Source organism: Ursus maritimus, unplaced genomic scaffold, assembly GCF_017311325.1.
Source record: "Ursus maritimus isolate PB19 unplaced genomic scaffold, ASM1731132v1 scaffold_29, whole genome shotgun sequence".
Taxonomy (NCBI): Eukaryota; Metazoa; Chordata; class Mammalia; order Carnivora; family Ursidae; genus Ursus; species Ursus maritimus.
In genome coordinates, this window is record NW_024425452.1 from 1,817,756 (window position 1) to 1,832,074 (window position 14,319).

The 14,319-nt window shown below is 54.2% G+C and overlaps 1 protein-coding gene across 1 annotated transcript in view; it reads right to left on the reverse strand.

The window, feature by feature from the left end:
- CUNH6orf132 (chromosome unknown C6orf132 homolog) overlaps positions 1-14,319 on the reverse strand; it is a 33,064-nt gene that overhangs the window by 12,805 nt on the left and 5,940 nt on the right. The window contains exon 2 of the mRNA XM_040643478.1: positions 9,330-9,436. Within this exon, the coding sequence (XP_040499412.1) occupies positions 9,330-9,436 (107 nt within the window). The remainder of the gene's footprint in view (positions 1-9,329; positions 9,437-14,319) is intronic.

Genomic DNA, 14,319 nt, shown 5'->3' on the forward strand with positions numbered 1-14,319 from the left:
GTTCACTTAGCTGTCCTTTCCACAGCCATGTGTCCAGGCAAGGCAAATACAAACTCGTTTTCACATTAGTCCTAGAAAAACAGACCCAGAAGGTGAGCTCCTTTCACTCATCAGGGAGACCCAGGGAGCTGGCTTGGATGATGCCGTGTTTCAGTGGGCAAATGCACCAGTGTAGACGGCACCTGCCTCCATGAGTGTTGAATTCCCTGACCTGCCTCCTTGAGCCTCAAAGAACTGAGGAAAAGCCTCCTTAAGAAGAGGGCTTGCACGTGACCCCTAAATGCAACGTGTGATCCTGAATGGGATCCTGGGACACGTGTCATGAAGAACGTTAACTGGGGCAATTGGCAATGACAACATAAACGTGCATTAGCTAAAAGTATCATATAATATTAAATTCCTGAATTTGCTAGTTGTGCAGACAATGTCTCTGTTCTTAGGTTACACACACTGAAGTCTTTAGGAGTTGAGGGACTCAAGGTCTCAATGGTTCAGGAAGACACACTGTGTATATATCAAGGACAGAGGAAGCAAATAAAGCCAAATGTGCTGAATGTGGGTGAAGGCTCTAGAGAGTTCTTTGTACTAGTCTTTAACTTTTCTGCATATTAGCATTGGTTGAAAGAAAAAGTTACTTAATGCCACTGAATTATACATTTTAAAATGGTTGCAATGATTACTTTTATGTTATGTGTATCTTACAATTAAAAAAAAAGTCAAAAGATAAGACCTTCGAAAGAGAAGGCACGAGAAAGCCTCAGAGCTTCTTCATTCGCTGGATGTCAGCGCCTCACACCATCTTTCTCCCACCGTCTCCAGTACTCCCAGTCTCAGCAGTAATGTTGGCAGTTGCTGATTTCCTAGCACTTACTCTGTATCAGGTGATCTTTCTGTGTTTTCTCCTAACTCATTTACTTTCCACAACAACCTGATGAGATTGGTGCTGTTACCTTTTACAGAAAAGGGTGCTGAAGCACAGAGAGGTTAAGTAACTTGCCCAAGGATCCACAACTAGTTATATATCCGTGTCTTTCCAGACACGCAGTCATCATCCGCACGCCCAGCTTGTCACCAGATTCTGCCAGGCGCTTCCCAGGTCCCTCTCTTCTTGCCACCCCTCAGGCTCACCCCTTCTTCAGTCCTCGCTGTCTTTTACCCAGACAGACAGATAGACCAACTACTGTCATTGTCTCCAGATACTTCCCTGGCCTCTGCCTCACTCCATTCTTTAAACCCTATGCCAGGATGTTCTTTCTGAAATGCATCTCAAAGCGGTTCACTTCCCTGCTCAGAAACCTTCCACTGGTCCAGAGGCCGAAATTCAAGTACCTTCACATGGCATTTGAGACCTTTCATAAGTTGTCCCTTCGGCAGTTCCTGCCATCTTCTCCCCACCTTCTCCACAAACCCTGGGCTCCAACTAGTGGTTCTCATCTTTTTCCCACTCCAGTGTCCGTGGGGACCGGATTCACTCACAAGCAAGTGGGCTCCTTGCAGCAGGGACCCCCAGTAAGCCAGAGACACCACCCTTCGAAGAGACTCTCTGGAGGTTCTCCGGGTGGGTGAACTGGCACAGAATGGGACAACGCAACAAGTTTGTTAAGTGAATGAACTCCTNNNNGAGGGAAAGAGGGGAAGAAAGAATACAGGAGAGATGGAAACCCTGTCTGTGTTCTGGAACCAGCCCTACCACCAACAAACTCAGAGCAAAGTCACTTGTCTCTCTGGGCCTCCCTGCCTCTTCTGTAACCGCTTGCCCAGGGTGACTTCACCCATCGTGCTCTGTGATTCCAGGCCCATAAGGTGTCCTGCCAGTGACTCTGCTCACCCTGTGCCTCGTGCGGTGGCCTGGGCACTCGGGGCCAAGCCTCCATGGCAGGGGTTTAGGACAGACGTAGGCCGTCGTCTCCAGATCGGTCTCTGTCTCCCAGGAGGGGAAGAAGCAAGTGGGGTAAAGGAGGAGTTCCTGAAGCTGCTTTTCCAGGAGCCACAGGGTGAGGCCCAGCTGACCTCAGACAAGGGCCTTTGCCGCGGTCGGTGGAGGAGCTGGCGGTGTGCCTCCCTGGGCGCGCTGAGAAAATGACAGAGCCCCGTGCCCTGGGGCGCTGCCGACAGGGGCTGTCGGGCGCCTCAGACAGGCTCAGGGGAGAGGGGTGTGTGGCCCTTCGAAGATGGCAGCCCACATCAACAGAGGGCCACACCGACCCGTGCGCGGAGAAGCCAACCGAGAACAAACGAGCCTGTGAGCACCGCCCCCTCCCAGCCCCGGGCCCGCGGGCTGCAGGCCATGGCCACGCCCCTCCCGGCTGACCACGCCCCCGGCCATGGCCACGCCCCTCCCTGCTCAGCAGCCTCAGAGCCTTGCCTGCTTGGAAGCCTGGGGCAGAGTCCAGCCCGGGCCCTGCAGGGTGGGGCCCTCCACCTGAAACTGGGCCTCTGCCCCTCCCTGTCCCAACACCGCGACAACGCCTAGAAGCTCTAAGATCATTGATCACCTCACTCACCCTGTTCATACAGGGTGCAAGCAGGCTCCCAGCTTTATACAAACCATCACAGCCTGATATATTGGAAAGTTATCAGCAATGATTATTTGCTGGGGAGGATGGGGGTGGAGGCAATTCCAAGAATATTTATATTTATTTTCTTCCTTATACGTGTCTTTAGTTCTCAGTTCTTAACAATGAACCTCTGTGTCCTTCATTAAAAAAAAAAATACAATAGTTTTTTTTTTTTTTTTTAAATATGAAGTTGGGGCACCTGGCTGGCTCAGTTGGTAGAGCATGCGACTCTTGATCTCAGGGTCGTGAGTTCAAGCCCCATGTTGAGCCTACTTAAAACAAAACAAGACAAAATAACATGAACTTTGGAGTCAGACAAACCAGACGGGCTCCGTCGTCTCAAAGGAATCAAAGACCATATCTGACACATGGTCAGTACTCAAGAAGTGTGCCCCTCTCTTGCCTTCGGAGGCTCAGTTTTCTCATTTGTAAAATGGGGATGATCTCACTTCCCTTAGGTTTGTTAGGACCCCAGAGGCCACCACACACCTAAAGAGATCCTGCAGAGTTAGCACTCCAGAAAGGTAATTTCCCACGGGCTTTCCTCCCTCAGGTCCTAACACCGCAGTGGTCGGCAGTGTCTCCAAGTCTCCAAGCCTCTAGCTTGCTTGTAGCTGCAGAGAGATGCTTCCCTGTGGTCAGGCTAAGTCACTGAAAATGCCTGCCCTTTGACTACAAACATTTCAGAGTTGAGGAGAAGAGGAATGGTGGAACACACTCACTGTTCGAGGGTAGGTTACCTTCCCCTTAGAGTTTTATGGGGTCAGAGTCCCACCAAGGGCTCGGGGGGACAGGACTCACTCCACTGATGGCTCCAGTCCTACCCTCTTGGCTTCCTCCTGCCTGGGACACACACATCCTCATGCCTGGGATTCCTCAAAGTCCAGCCAAATCCCAAGGGTGGGTCACCAGGGGCTGGGCCAACGGGCACCATATGGTTGACCTTGGGCATGGGCCAACTCTGAGTCTTAGCCGCACAGTGTGGAATGCGAGCCTCCTCACCAGGTTGCTCCTGGAGTGTGGCTGGGGCACCTTGGGATGGGGTGTGGAGCTGCAGAGGGTAAAGGAAATGACCCTGAGTCAGATTGAGAGCTGGCCATGGTTGGGGGAGACCACTGTGGACTGGGGGAGCAGGGGGATGGAACTCTAGAGTGAGAGCCACAAGGGAACCCTCCTCCAAAGCCCCAGCTGGGTGAAGGCCAGCTAGGTGTTGCCTGGCCTTGAAGGGCACTGTGAGGGTAGGGGTGCCGGGCAGGGGCAGGAGGCAGAGGGTCAAGAAAGACAACCGTGTGTTCTCCACAGAGCAGCTTCGCGGAAGTGGGCAGCCGGTGAGCATTTTATTTCGGCCTCCACTCTGGCCTCTACCCTTCGTCACAGCTCCAATTCCCTCCTGGGGGTCAGAGAAGAATCTCCACTAATGAGGCCGTCTTCCTCTGAACCTACCTGCTATGCCAACCTGCTCATGAACGCAGGGCCCTCCCCCCGGCTCTGAGCCATGAGGGCCCTGCTTTGGCTCCCTACGGGGTGAAGAGTCTATGGGATCAAGGGGACATGCCCTTAGAACCCAACCCGCCCCCTTCTTGACCTTGCTCCAGGCACCAAGGCCCCTAGAACCCCCTGCTTCCCTGAGCCCACTTCTAGAGCTTCTTCCCCAGTTAGTCCTCCTGCGTGTAGCCCAAGCTGGGGTGTGCATATCCCTGAGCCCATAGTGGGGCCACGGGGGTGTTGTCTGTGGGTAGGACGAGGGTGCAGAGGTTCACGGTGAGGGAAGGGGCCAGGTGGGTAGAGGAGGCAGTGGGCTGCCATGGGGTTGGGAGGCTCCATGTGCACTCCATTCTGTTACGGGCCTCTGACCCCCTCCCCCACACAAACACACAGGGCTCCCTCACCCCGCAACCCTTCCAGCTAATGTCAGCCACATGAGTCAGTCAGAAGCCAACACTGGCTGCCCTGCTTGGCTCATCCTAAGGAGCTTGAACCCCAGCCCCAAAGGGAGCGTGGACTTTGAGTACAGAGATGAGCTGAAAGGGGGTCCAGTGGAAAGCAGAAATCAGGCGGACTTTGAGCTTCCAGGCGAAGAGGAATGGGGGAAGGATCCAGAAGCAGATGGAGCTTCCTGCCCCCAGACCAGCCTGACACCTCCCCAGGCACAGCCAGGCCTGCCTGACTCATAGGGTGGGGTGACCCTGGGAGCTCTCACCGCCTGCGGCACCCTGAGGGACCTGTCCAGCCAGTTTCCCTATATTTGCCACATTGGCATTTAATTGTTAATTCCTCACATGCGTCACCCTGGATATGGTTTGATTCAGACCAGGGGAGGGCAAGAGGGAGCCCTAGAGAGAAATACAAGCTTCCCACTACTGGCTGTTCTGTCAGCTCAGTCCTGGAAATCTGCGGCAAGCTCTGGCTTGAGCCCTGGGCCCGGCTTCCCCTCAGGGGTAGCGGTAAGTGGAGAAAAAGGATCCTTCCTCTACTCAGCCCAGGCCCCTGGTGGTGTGGACAGGACCGGATTGGGAGGAAACCTGGTCTCGGGTCCCATCTCTGCCTCTACTGTGCTGTGTAACCTGGATCCTCCCCTCCCCAGGCCTGGGTTTTCTCATCCTGATGAGCGCCAAGGTCCTCCCCAGTTCTGAAGTTGGGTGATTCCGATCCAGTTCTTCTGAGCTCTTGGAGCAGGAAGTAGGGTGGCTGCAGGGCCGCCCTTTGCAGCAGTGGAAACAGAGCTCAAGCAGTGAGTGATCTAGGTGTTGGGAGGGGCCTGGCTGCTTGTGGGGCCGCCTGCCTCTCCATTAGGAGTTATTTAACACAGAAAGTTACAGCTGGGGAGACCCCGAAGGACCATCTGGTGTAACCCCCATGGATGGGTGAGGAGCCAGGGACCGGAGGAGAGGAAGGGCTTGGCCCTCAGCCACCCCGCAGCCCAGGTGCAGAGCCCAGACTGGTGCCAGCTCCTCGAGCGTCACTTGGGCCCCATCCCAGTCACTGAGGGATCCAGAGGCACTTTTCATCGCTGGTCTTTGGCTGCGGCTGCCTGAGGAAGTATCTCTTAGTTCTCTGCCCTTCCACCTCAGATCAGAAGCATCTGCCCTGGCCTTGCCCTGCCTCCTCCCGCCCTCCCCTCTCGCACCCATCCCCTTGCAGGTCCGTGTGAAGGGCTGGCCGTGAGGGTGCGTCCAGAAGGCAGCTCAGGTGCATGCAAAGCTCGAGGAAGAGCGTGGGCCTGGCCGGGCCTGTCACCTGGTTTCTTGGGCCCTGCTGCCTTGCGCCTCCCCTGCCCCAGGGAAGCCTGGCCTAGGAGGTGTGCTCTGAGTATGGGAAGGGAGGACAGGGAGGGGCGAGGCCTGCTCGGCCAGGACAATGTCAGGCAGGGAGGGCTTGGGCACTGGCCCGGCTGCCCATCCACCTGAACTTGGCAGGGCTGTGGGGGCAGGCTGTGCACGAGTGTGTGTCTATGTGTGACCCCACACCCACATGGAGCTTCTGTCCTCCCACTTATTCTCCCAGCCTCCTGCCCCAGCTGGAAGAAAGCAAATGCCCTGGCCTGGAGCCCGAGGGAGAGGAATCGGATTCCCCTCAATCCAGGAGCAGCTGATGAAGGATATTGGGGCTACTATGTATCTGGTGACCTGAATCAGGAGCACAGGGATGTCCCCAAGGTACGAGCCATCAGGCCAAGGATTCCTGATCTGAAGATGCATCATAGGTGGGCTTCTGGGGGCCTGAGAGGGGCCTCTGCCGAAATTGTAAGCAAAATTGCATAGATGTGGTCTATGACCCCAAAGAGGCAAGAGACTCTGGTTCAGAGAGGCAGACAAGAGAGATGCAGGGAGTTCCACAGGTTGGTGCTGGGAGGGAAGAAAAAGGCTTCTAGATTGTAGGTGGAGGGGAGCACAGGATGGCCTGCATAGAACTTGGACCCTGGAGCCTGGCTGTGGGGCTCCAAACCCCAGCTCTGCCACTTATGAGCTGTGTGACCTTAAGCAGTTTACTTTCCCATTCTGTGCTCTAATTTCTCCATCTGTAAAATGGATAGTGGCTAATGACGGTGTGGCTCTGTTAATGCACTGGAGGCACTTGGAATGGCGCCCAACACACAGTAAGTGCTCCGTATGTGTGAGCCACGATCCCATGGCCGTGCCACCGCAGGGGACCTTGCAAGCCGCAAGGATTTGCTGGGGAGAAGCCCCCATCTCCTGACTGGCTCACAGGCTGGCCTGGAAGACTGGCCCCCGGAAGGCAGTCTTGGATCTCCAGGCCGGATTGGCCAGCCAAGCCCACTCCAGTGTCCTCCCCCCACCCTCCGCCACCCCCACCCTCCAGCCTGTGCTCTGCTGGAGGGTCCAAACCAGAAGGGGTAGGGCAGAAAGGCTGGGACAGGCCCTAACTACTGCAGGGACCCAAGGGGGTGGGTCAGGTGGAGCATTTGGGCCCATCAGAACGAACTCGGCTGCACCTCAGTAACTAACCCTTCAGTGGCTGGAGCCGCTCCAGGGGCAGCAGCCCTTTATTTCAATATTCTAACAACCAGAACAGGCATGGCTGGGGCAGCCTGGGCCCACGCCACCGTAACTCTGAGTATGTGTCTTGGGGGTAGGTGAGGGGAGAGAATCTAATTCACCTTCCACAATAGAAAATCTCAACATTACTTCATCTGCATTTATGGGGGCAATGACGCCTGTAACACGTTTATGCATCTCTGGAAATAAAGTTAGGGCCTGGCTCATTTGCTTTACACCTTTTTGTGGGTGGTCTTGTACTTTCCATATTTGTCTGTAATTTCCACAAGTTGCTTTTGTTTATTTACTTTTATTTTATTTTTTTAAAGATTTTATTTATTTATTTGAGAGAGAGTGAGAACTAGAGAGAGAGAAAGAGAGCACACACAGAGGGAGAGGGAGAGAGAGAGAGAGAAGCAGACTCCCCGCTGAGCAGGGAGCCCCATGCAGGGCTCCATCCCAGGACGCTGAGATCATGACTTGAGCTGAAGGCAGACGCTTAACCAACTGAGCCCCCCAGGCGCCCCTTATTTTATTTTTATTTTTTGAGAAAGAGAGAGTGTAAGGGGGGAGGGAAGGGGCAGAGAGAGAGGGAAAGAGAGAATCTTTAGCAGGCTTCATGCCCAGCACGGAGCCCGACGTGGGGCTCCATCTCAGGACCCTGAGATCATGACCTGAGCCAAAATCAAGAGTCCGACGCTTAATCGACTGAGCCACCACAAGTCGCTTTTGTAAGCAGAAAACAAATTAAAGTTGTATTCCCAGAGCTCTGTGTGCTCAGCCCTCCACATATGGGCCTTGGGGATGCAGCAAGGAGAATATGACTCAGTGTCTCCTATCCAGAATCTCGGGGGTCTGGTTGGTGAAGTTGGACAACCCCCCCCAAAAAAAATCAGGTGACGAGAGAGAGGTGGTTGTGGCAGGCAGTGGAGCGACCAGATGCCTCCACAGTCTATGTGGCACAAATGCTCATGGCCACCAGTCATAACATTGTCCCAGCCAGGAGCCAGGCCTGACAGACAGGGCTGGACCTAGAATTTAGGCTCTAGACCTGGGCCGTGCAGTCCAGTAGCCATTGGTCACAGTGAAATGTCACTCATCGAAGTGGGATGCATGTGTAAGTACAGTACCTCAGATTTCAAAGACTTAGCACGAAAAAAAAATGTTAAACCTCTCAGTAGTATTTTTTTGTTTTGTTTTTTGTTTTTATTTGACAGAGAAAGAGAGAGCACAAACGGGGAGCAGCAGGCAGAGGGAGAGGGAGAAGCAGGCTTTCCGCCGAGCGGGGAGCCCAATGTGGCGCTTGATCCTAGGACCCTGGGATCATGACCTGAATGGAAGGCAGACGCTTAACTGACTGAGCCACACAGGTGACCCTCAGTAGTATTTTTAAACATATATTTAATGTTGAAATGATAATCTTTCAAATATATGGGATTAAGTAACATATATTATTAAAATTAATCCTGCCTATTTCTATTTACTTCCAGTGTAGCTACTAGAAAATTTCAAATGACATATGAGGTTAGGGTTAGGGTTAGGGTTAGGGTTAGGGTTAGGGTTAGCGCTGGTCTACATACAGTGTCCCAGAAAACCCAGGAACTCGTCTCACAATCAACAGAACTCGCCAGAGAGCAGTTATTCTGAGTCTGTCTCCCTTGCCTACAAACAAAAGCCCAGCCACGGCTCCAGAAGGGAGTTTTTGGTTCCCTGCACTTTCAGACCCTCGAACAATTCTGTCCCAAATGCTCTTCTCCCAGCGGTCACTGCTATTTGTCCTTTGAGACAGGTCAGGTGTTACCCTCTTCCAGGAAGCCCTCCTGACCACCCCTGTGGGTGGACTGGCTGCTGGTGCTCTGGGCTATGTTCCAGTCTGTTTATTCACTCCTACCCTCCCTTGAGAGCAGCAGTGCGGGATCCAACGCAAGGCCTGGCACGGAGCAGGCAGGGGTGAGTGCTTGCAGAGCATGGACACGAATCCCGCTTAGCTAGAGGTACCCATTGCTGCATTGCCTCTGCACCCAAGTTCCCCATAACCTCTCGTAGGGTTTCAACGTGGGGGAGCTGACACCCCTAATCTCAGCCTTCCTGCTGTGCGTCTCAGCCGTGCCTCCTCCCAGGAGCCACCCTGGGTTGGCATCGGGAAGGAAGGGAATGAACAGAGGGTGAGGCTGATGTCCACCTGGGCTAGGGCAGGAGGGGCTGCCTCCTTTATGGCAGCCGAGGTGGCCCACCCAGAGCAGACCCTCAGACCCCAGCACAGAATGGTACTCACCAGTGGAAGGAAGGTCAGTAGGGGCCGGACTCTTGGCCGAGCTTTCAGTGTGGCTGTTCCTGACTCGCTCACAGAGTCAAACCGACTGTCTCCATGATAGATGCCACCTGGGCAAGACAAGTGCAGGAGACCATGAGCTGGAGATCGAAGGCCTGTGGGACGCCGGAGCTAGTCTGCCCTGCAGTTCTGAGGGAGGAGAGCCAGGCCCTGTGGTTGGCCCACCTTACTCAGCTCAGCGTCCCTTCCACAATAAGATCCTGTCAACGGGGTGGGTGCTCATGGGGCCGCTGCAGTGGGGTTGGGAGGCACTCCAGGGGGCTGTTTCTTGGGGCCTCCTACAGCGTTCCCAGCTTGCCACGGCAGGATGTTCCTCCCGACCCCCCTCCCTGTACAGCTCCTGAGTCTACACTTGGACAAGTCGTCCCTCCTTTAGGGGCTCTGAGAGTGTGGCCAATGTCCCAGGTAAAGCTTATCTCTGAGTGAGGGAGGAACGCAAGGTGGCTTTTCTCTCAAGTGTTTGAATTTCTTTTTTTTTTTTTTAAAGATTTTATTTATTTATTCGACAGAGACAGAGACAGCCAGCGAGAGAGGGAACACAAGCAGGGGGAGTGGGAGAGGAAGAAGCAGGCTCATAGCGGAGGAGCCTGATGTGGGGCTCGATCCCATAACGCCGGGATCACGCCCTGAGCCGAAGGCAGACGCCCAACCGCTGTGCCACCCAGGCGCCCCTCAAGTGTTTGAATTTCTAATCTGGAACAAGCAGAGCAGATGAGGTCACCTGCTGCCCCCAGTGGCCCAGCACCCACCTTCTGGACTCTTCTAACTCAAGGTTTCCTTAGTCCCCCAAACCATCAATGGTTGTGACCATGGCTCCCTTCATTGCCCCCTTGAGGGCACAGCAGAAAGAGTAGGACAGTAGGGTCTATCTGACCCAGTAGAAATCCCAGCTTGGCTACTTACTGGCAGTGTCATGTAACCTCTCTGGGCCTCAGTTTTCCTATCTGTACAATGGGAGCGATGTTAGTGCTGACCTTATCGGACTGTTATGAGGAGCTCATGTGGCCTACACATAGTAAGTGCTCAACAAATGTGGTCCCTTCCCCTGTAGGAAGATGATACAAAGAACTTTCTCTTCCTCTAGTTACCGGGTCTGTGCTCTAGGTTGTTTCTACAGTAGTGGGGAGGGTGTGAGAAGCCATGCATACTTCCTCAATTTTCCTCATGACCCTTAACGCTCATTGATAAGGATGTTATAGTCCATCCCAGGTTCACACTATCACCTCCTAGAAGCAGGGATCACTGTGGACCTCCTGCTATGTTGGTCATGAGCAAAAAGGGCTTTCATCCGTTTTTGTTCCTCTAGAGCCAAAGGGGAAAGAGAAAAAAGGTCAAAATCCCAGTGAACCAGAATCCTATAACTGGAACATTGAACGAATCATGATTACTCTTCCCTCTGCATGTAACTTCAGGAGCAAATTGCGAGAAAGCCAGAAGATTTATTCAAGAGAGACTGGGCTTGTCCGGGAAGTCCTGAGATCAGAATGCATTCACCCCAGATTCCCACGCCTACAGACACAGCGCCCTCTCTGTGTGAGAATCTGGGTTTTGGATGTGACGTAAAGACCCTTGAGAACCTCACAGCAATCGGAGGCAGAGCCCGTTGCGTGCTGCCCCACCAGGCAGAGAGGGGCTGGTACCTTCAAGATCCTCCACCTCCGAAAAGGGGCCAAAATGACGAGTTCTCTGTGCGCGCCACAGTCCCCAGGAACTCCAGTTCCCAGCAGTGCCCTGCCCAGCGCCCTCCGGGAAGCCATGGCCGCCCAGTCCCTACCAGGCTCCACACCCGAGCCTGGAGATCAAGGTGCCAGGGGGCAGGTGGGGGAGGGGAGGGGAAGCATAAGAGTGCAGATTTGGCCCAATCAGAAACCACAAAAGTAGAGACAATGGGAAAGCTTGACCACGCTACCGCTAAGGTCCACCTGATTCTCTGTGGCCTCTAAGAGTTTGCATGTTGACACCAGAATCTCCCAGGACATTCCCCAGATAGTGCTGTGTGGACACCAAAGTCCTAAATCTGACATGCGTGATATGGCTGCTGGGCCCTTACTAGGATTGGGGGTGGGGTGGGATTCACACAGAGATAGCGAGGGAGGCGCGCTCCCGGGCTGAGCTTTTCTCTAATCATCTCGTCTCTGCACTAGTGTTGAGGTCTGCGGAGCCTCCTTTCTAGAGCTGAATTGTCATGGCGTTGATGGCTGGTGTTGCTGTGTGTCTAGGAGTTCTGGAAGGGAGCACCTCGCAAGGGGATCACTGTCACAGTAGTAATACATCATAATAGGTAAAACGTATTGAGCAACTGTAATGGGCCAGGCGCTGTTCTAGGCATCTTGCACATTATTAACTTACTTAATTTTTTAAACAGTTCCATGCAATTGGTACAGTCATCATTCCCATTTTACAGATGAGGAAATGGGGGCACAGAGAGGTCTAAGAATTTGCTCAAAGCCTCAGCGTAAGTGATGAAGCCAGGGTTTCTGCTCCAGGGCTAATCTCTGAACCATTACATGCTCTGCTTCCAGAGTAAGGGAATCCTAACCCCGCCAAGTACAGGGTGTGGATGGGAGGATGGGGTGCAAGGGGCGGGGGGGGGCTATTTGGGGGTAAGACAGTCTTGGCTATAACACTGGAGCAGCTCTGGGGGGTGAAGCTTGCCCCCGGGCACTCCCAGGCTGGGGCAGAGCCGAACCCGACCCCCACGCAGGTGCAAGGGCTCTAACCACCTCACAGATTCCATGGTTCTACCTACCTCATAGATTCCATGACTCAGCCCTGACTGGGAGGCACTGTCGGCTTGGTTTGTGGTTGTTTTCAGCAGGGGAACCCTTTCTAAAAATACAGTCGTTCTCTGGGAAACCGATCTGGGGCAAGAGGCTGTGCTTGAGGCAGGGGCAGAAGGCCCTGGTGGCTCCCTCCCAATGGCTCCCTCCCGACGAGGGCGCTTCTTGGAAATCCAGTTTGGTTCCCCAGTTCTAAGAGGTGTGCCTGGGGGTCAGGGCAGGAAGTGTAGTGACAGAGTCGGGGTGGTGGGATGTGAGAAATGCTCCACCGGCCACTGCTGGCCCTGAAGATGGAAGGGGCCATGAGCCAAGGAATGTAGGTGGCTTCTAGAAGCTGGAAAAGCTGAGAAAACAGACTGTCCTCTACAACCTCCAGGAAGGAACAGTCTGACAGACACGGTCATGTTCGCCCCCTGAGACCGGTGTCAGACTTCTGACCTACAGAATTTCAGATAATAAATGTATGTCGCTTTAAGAAAAAAACCAAAACAAAAAAGACGTGTGACTGGAACCTGCCAGACTTTCCCTGGGCCCCTCATGCCTGGGCTCAGTTCCTGACTGGTAAAGGCACACCAGCAGGCGAGGCAAGAGGGGCCACCACCATGAGCTGGGTCCTCCATGGGTTCAAGGTCAGGGCCAGGGCTTTCTAAGCCTCAAGATCAAGGTCCAAAATAAACAGAAAGACGACAGTGTCCAACTTGGGGATTTTCCCATGGAAGTAAATGAACTCGGCTCCAATCACAGTCTCAGGGATGCTAGAATGGGCCTTCCTGAGAAGCAGCCCCTCCTCAGCTGACGAGGTAAAGGAGGGCCAGGCCACCTGTTGAGGCGGGAAGGGGAAGTGAGGAGGTGGAGGGAGTGACAAAGAGGAGGCTGGACAACTTGCCCTCTGAGGACACAGTGAGCTCCATAGAAAAGATGCCATCCTAGTATCTTGTCCCCATCCCCCCACCCCGCTGAAACTCGGAAACTTCCTCTGTGTCTATCCTTTTACTCTGTCCCTTGCCCACCAGGAGAGCCCTTGGGGATCTCGGAGGTCGTCGGGAGCTTGCCACACGGCCCAGAGGGACACCTGAGGGACATCCCAGAGGGATTCAGAAGGCAGGGAAGCGCAGAGAGCCACCATGGACCCAGAAGCTTCCAGAGAAAGGGGGCATCTTCAGGAAACCCCTGGGGCAATTCCAGCAGCCAGGAAGCCTTGGGAGGCCCTGGGAGCAGGGTCTGAGCAGAGCCCGAGTTCCAGGTGGACCACAGCCCGGTCCAGATACAAACAAGCCTCTCTGCCCAGCAGACGCACCTCAAACGAGCGCAGCGAGAAACAAGGAGGACATTCGGCTCTGCCTCCATGTACCCAAACCTGATTATTGACACAGTCCCAGCTTCCGCCAGATGAAATCCTCTTTCTGACAGGATTGTGCCCAGGATCCCTTTGCGTTTGGTTACATTTCTCTCTCACAGATGGACAGGAAACAAAGGCAGCTTTTCATTTACACTTCCTCAAGGATCTGAGCTCACATAAATACCATCTAATATCCAGAAACCTGGTTCCGAAATAACTCTTGTTGGCCACACGTGTTTCAGCAGGGAGGCATCCCCTCAGACCTCCCCCTGGGGATGGCAGCCCCCCTCCTCCATGGCCTTTTCGGGGAGAACCCCACCCTGCCGTTGGCTTGAGGGTATTGACGTCGAGGCTGAGGCTCCGTGGGCTCTGAGGAGGCCAAAGCAAGGCAAGGAGCTGGGAGGGGAGGCAGACCGGTGTGGGAAGCGGGGGAGGCGCGGGTTTAGGGCCCCCCTGAGCGTGGTTCGTCCCTGCTCCTTGGCTTTTTCACTGAGGGGCCTTGGGCGTGTTTCTAGGTCTCTTGGAGGTTGTTCCTCATCTTTATAACCGTGAGCGATGATCCCGACTGGGGGTCTGGGTGAGGCTGCGTGAGCGACACAGTGTACAACCGGGGACCACAGCGCCCAGCAGATACTTTCTGCTCAATAACTGGGGGGGGCCGCTTATCGTCATCATCATCCCCAATCTCATCATTGCGCTCCCTCTGCCCCTCCCCTTAGCTTGCTCTGGCAAGGCTGTGGCTCTGAGCTTGAATCACAGCAAATGAAGGGTAAACAGCTGTATCCCCGGGGTGAGCCATGGGGAGGCGGGGGGG